The following is a 4,489-nucleotide window of genomic DNA, read 5'->3' as shown; positions in this document are numbered from 1 at the left end:
TGTTTCCTTTGCCTTTGGAGACATATCTTGAAAGAAGTTGCTGTGACTGATATCGAAGAGGTTACTGCCCATGTTCTCCTCTAGGATTCTGATGGATTCCTGTCTCACATTGAGGTCTTTTATCTATTTCGAGTTTATCTTTGTGTATGGTGTAAGAGAATGGTCGAGTTTCATTCTTCTACATATAGCTATACAATTTTCCCAGCACCATTTATTGAAGAGACTGTCTTTTTTCCACTGTATATTTTTTCCTGCTTTGTCAAAGATTATTTGACCATAGAGTTGAGTGTCCATATCTGGGCTCTCTACTCTGTTCCACTGGTCTGTGTGTCTGTTTTTATGCATATGTTGGAGAGGATGTGGAGAAAGGGGAACCCTCTTACACTGTTGGTGGGAATGCAAGTTGGTGCAGCCACTTTGGAAAACAGTGTGGAGATTCCTCAAGAAGTTAAAAATAGAGCTTCCCTATGACCCTGCAATTGCACTATGGGTATTTACCCCAAAGATACAGATGTAGTGGAAAGAAGGGCCATCTGTACCCCAATGTTTATAGCAGCAATGGCCACGGTCGCCAAACTGTGGAAAGAACCAAGATGCCCTTCAACAGATGAATGGATAAGGAAGATGTGGTCCATATACACTATGGAGTATTATGCCTCCATCAGAAAGGATGAATACCCAACTTTTGTAGCAACATGGACGGGACTGGGAGAGATTATGCTGAGTGAAATAAGTCAAGCAGAGAGAGTCAAATATCAAATGGTTTCACCTATTTGTGGAGCATAACAAATAATATAGAGGACAAGGGTAGATGGAGAGGAGAAGGGAGTTGAGGGAAATTGGAAGGGGAGGTGAACCATGAGAGACTATGGACTCTGAAAAACAACCTGAGGGTTTTGAAGGGGCGGGGGGTGGGAGGTTGGGGGAACCAGGTGGTGGGTATTAGGGAGGGCACAGATTGCATGGAGCACTGGGTGTGGTGAAAAAACAATGAATACTGTTACGCTGAAAAAAAAAAAAAAGAAGTATGCTTCTGGTCATTTTCTAGGTTGTTAAGCTAGTCCATAACAAAAGGAAATCTATTTGGATCACAAACATCTGGATAGTCAGCCATCTCACTATAAGTGAACTAAAGCCTTGCTCAAAATGTGGCCCCATGCCAACTACTTTGACATACACTTGAAGCTTATTAGAAATGCAGAATCACAGGGACGCCTAGCTGGCTCAGTCGGTAGAGTGTGAGACTCTTGATCTCGGTGTTGTCAGTTTGAGCCCCACATTGGGAGTAGACATTACTTAAAAATAAAATTGTAAAAAAAGAAAGAAAGAAAGAAAAAGAAAGAAAGAAAATGCAGAATCACAGGCTTTGCCGAAGACCTACTAAGAGAATCTGCATCTTAACAGGATCCCCAGTTAATTTATATACATATGAAAAATTTGGGAGACTGAAATAGTTGATTCTGTATTATTCCACCACAGCCCAAATTTCTGGATACTAGTCAGTAGGAAAACAAGGTATACCGACTTGTGTTGTAGCTCCAACAGCTGCAGTTCATTGGCAAAGATCTGAGCTTCAAGCTCTGCTTTTTAATTATAGGCTGGATAACTTTGGCCACATCCTGTCATTCACATTTGAAAAAAAAATAAGGATAACGAGAAGATTAATTTGTTTTTTAAAAATAAAGTATAAAGTGTTATACATGTGTACACAAATATATTTAAGCATTATTACTGTTTTCTCAGGTTCACCTAAGTAAATAAATTATGAAGGACAACTCTGAAGCCAGAGAATAAAACAAATGAAGAGAGATTATTGTTCTTCAAAGATTCTCCATCAGGTTCATGCACAGCTGGTCTGTATACTGGTGTTAGTATAGGAAAAAGCAAAATAGTTAAGAGTGGGCCATGATTGTGAGTTCAACTAACTTTGCCTTTGATCAGATGTTAAATTGCTGTGTAATGATTCAGTTTACTACGATCAAATGTCTGCCCCATAAAAGCACACAATCTAACTGAAAAGAACGTGAGGCAGACAAATATGCATACAAATGAAATTTGCTTTACAGTTTTGGACATTTCTGTTAAACACTGAATCAGAATTCCAGTCCTTATTGAGTTGTCTTTTTCCTTCCCCATCACTCTCTCACTGGACCTGATTAAAATGGAGTCTGTAATATTCTGGGGCTTTTAGAAAACTCTACTTAGAGTGTCTTTAGCAGTAGGGAAGTTGCTTCTGAACTTGCTTTTGATCCTGGGTAGATATCCATGTATTAGACACAGGGCCTAGAAACTCTCAATATCTCAGCATTGTATTCTAGGCATAAAAATCATTGAGGATAACAACATATGTCAAAAGCAGATGACAGAGCTTCAAAGAAAACACTCTAGTTTACCCCAGAATAATGTTTATGCAAAGCATTTGTTAAATTTGTTGCTTGGCAGTGAAAATATTTTGTTAGGTCTTCCTTTGATATCCTGAAAACTGGGATATGGATAGGATAAACAAGACATTTGTGAAAGAATTCATTCTTCTGGGACTCTCCGGTTACCCAAAACTTGAGATCATTTTTTTTTCTCTAATTCTAGTAATGTATCTAGTGATTCTAATTGGCAACGGTATTCTGATCATAGCAAGCATCTTTGATTCCCGTCTTCACACCCCCATGTACTTCTTCCTGGGCAACCTCTCTTTCCTGGACATCTGCTATACATCCTCCTCTGTTCCCTCAACTTTGGTGAGCTTAATTTCAAAGAAAAGGAACATTTCCTTCTCCGGATGCACAGTACAGATGTTCGTTGGATTTGCAATGGGGTCGACAGAGTGTTTCCTCCTGGGCATGATGGCTTTTGATCGCTATGTAGCCATCTGTAACCCTCTGAGATACCCTGTCATCATGAGCAAGGTGGTATATGTACTAATGGCTTCTGTGTCATGGCTCTCTGGTGGTATCAACTCAATTGTACAAACATCTCTTGCCATGCGATTGCCTTTCTGTGGGAATAATATTATCAATCATTTCTTATGTGAGATATTAGCTGTCCTTAAGCTAGCTTGTGCTGATATATCCCTCAATATTGTTACCCTAGCAGTATCAAATATGGCATTCCTGGTTCTTCCTTTGCTGGTCATTTTTTTCTCCTATATGTTCATCCTCTACACCATCTTGAGAATGAACTCAGCCACAGGGAGACGCAAAGCCTTTTCCACTTGCTCAGCACATCTGACTGTAGTGATCATATTTTATGGTACCATCTTCTTCATGTATGCTAAGCCCAAGTCTCAAGACCGCCTTGGGAATGACAATTTGCAAGCTACAGAAGGGCTTATTTCCATGTTTTATGGGGTAGTGACCCCCATGCTAAATCCTATAATCTATAGCTTGAGAAATAAGGATGTTAAAGCTGCTGTGAAATATTTGCTGAATTGGAAAGCTGTTAAGCCATAAGACCAAAGGGAAATATGAGTCTTTAGTGTATAAAGAATACAAATGGCATCATTGGGCCACCATTGAGGACCTTCTTTGGGGAAAGCAAAGTTTATAAAGAGAGATTTTTATTATTTGCTTTCACTGGCCCAGTTTAGCTATAATTACTAAGAATAATAGTCTGTCATAAACTCATATTGTAATAGGTTCTGATTCATATCTCACAAAGACAATGAATTCCATTAAAATCTCATCCGTGGTGATATCTGAAATGAGTGTTTCTGGTGTCCTGTGTGGCAACAGAGTGAAAAACATCACATATAAGTTTTGGGAATAGAGAAGCAGGAGTATGAATTCTGCTGTATCACAAACTACTTAAATTAACATTGGGAAAGTTATTTATTCTTTCTAAACTGCAGTTTCCTTATTTGCAAAAAGGGAGTGATTAAACACTGTTCTCAGTGTTATTATCAAGATTCAGTAAGTTGCGCAAAGCACCTGGCATAGTGCCAAGTTCATAGTGGTTCTCTTGTAGATGATGTTGAGCTTGACTTTTCCTATAGATTCAGAATGTAGGAATTGAAGTGAAGATTCCAAATTGAAGATAAAAGACACTAGCTAGCACCTCTTTTTTTAAAAAAACAATAACTATGAATTATAGCCACACCTCCCTTACGTCTTCTTAATAATATCAATCACCACGCTTCCTTGCACCTTCTGTCCATATATCTATATAAAAGAAAACATCAAGAAAGGGAGCAATAGAATCAATGGAGACTTTTACATCATGTGGAGAGCTCATTGAACCATGAGAGGCATTTCACTATTGTCCCTGTGAAAGAGTAGGAAAGCTGTTCCCATTCAAGCCAAGTAAAGGGGATGCTGCAAAAGAGCTTCTTGAGGTTTTGGATGCCTGCAAAGGAGAGCTGATGTCTGGCTTGATCAAGGAAGGGTTGCTGACCTTTTCTTCTCTAGGCGGAAGACTCAACTGATAAACTAGTCTAGAAGAGGCTTGAAGGATGATGAATATCTTAGAGCTAAAAATAACCAGATTTTTGGTTCGC

The 4,489-nt window shown here is 38.9% G+C and overlaps 1 protein-coding gene across 1 annotated transcript; it reads left to right on the top strand.

The window, feature by feature from the left end:
- Positions 1-2,489: 2,489 nt before the first annotated feature.
- Positions 2,490-3,446, top strand: LOC308353381 (olfactory receptor 13C4; the record flags this gene model as incomplete). Its single annotated transcript, XM_080820220.1, has 1 exon — positions 2,490-3,446. One exon carries the CDS (start codon positions 2,490-2,492, stop codon positions 3,444-3,446), a length of 957 nt encoding a protein of 318 aa, XP_080676346.1.
- Positions 3,447-4,489: the final 1,043 nt, after the last annotated feature.

Source organism: Martes martes (genome assembly GCF_963455335.1).
Source record: "Martes martes genome assembly, chromosome: 12".
NCBI classification, from domain to species: Eukaryota; Metazoa; Chordata; class Mammalia; order Carnivora; family Mustelidae; genus Martes; species Martes martes.
This window is presented reverse-complemented; position numbering and strand designations above follow the sequence as displayed.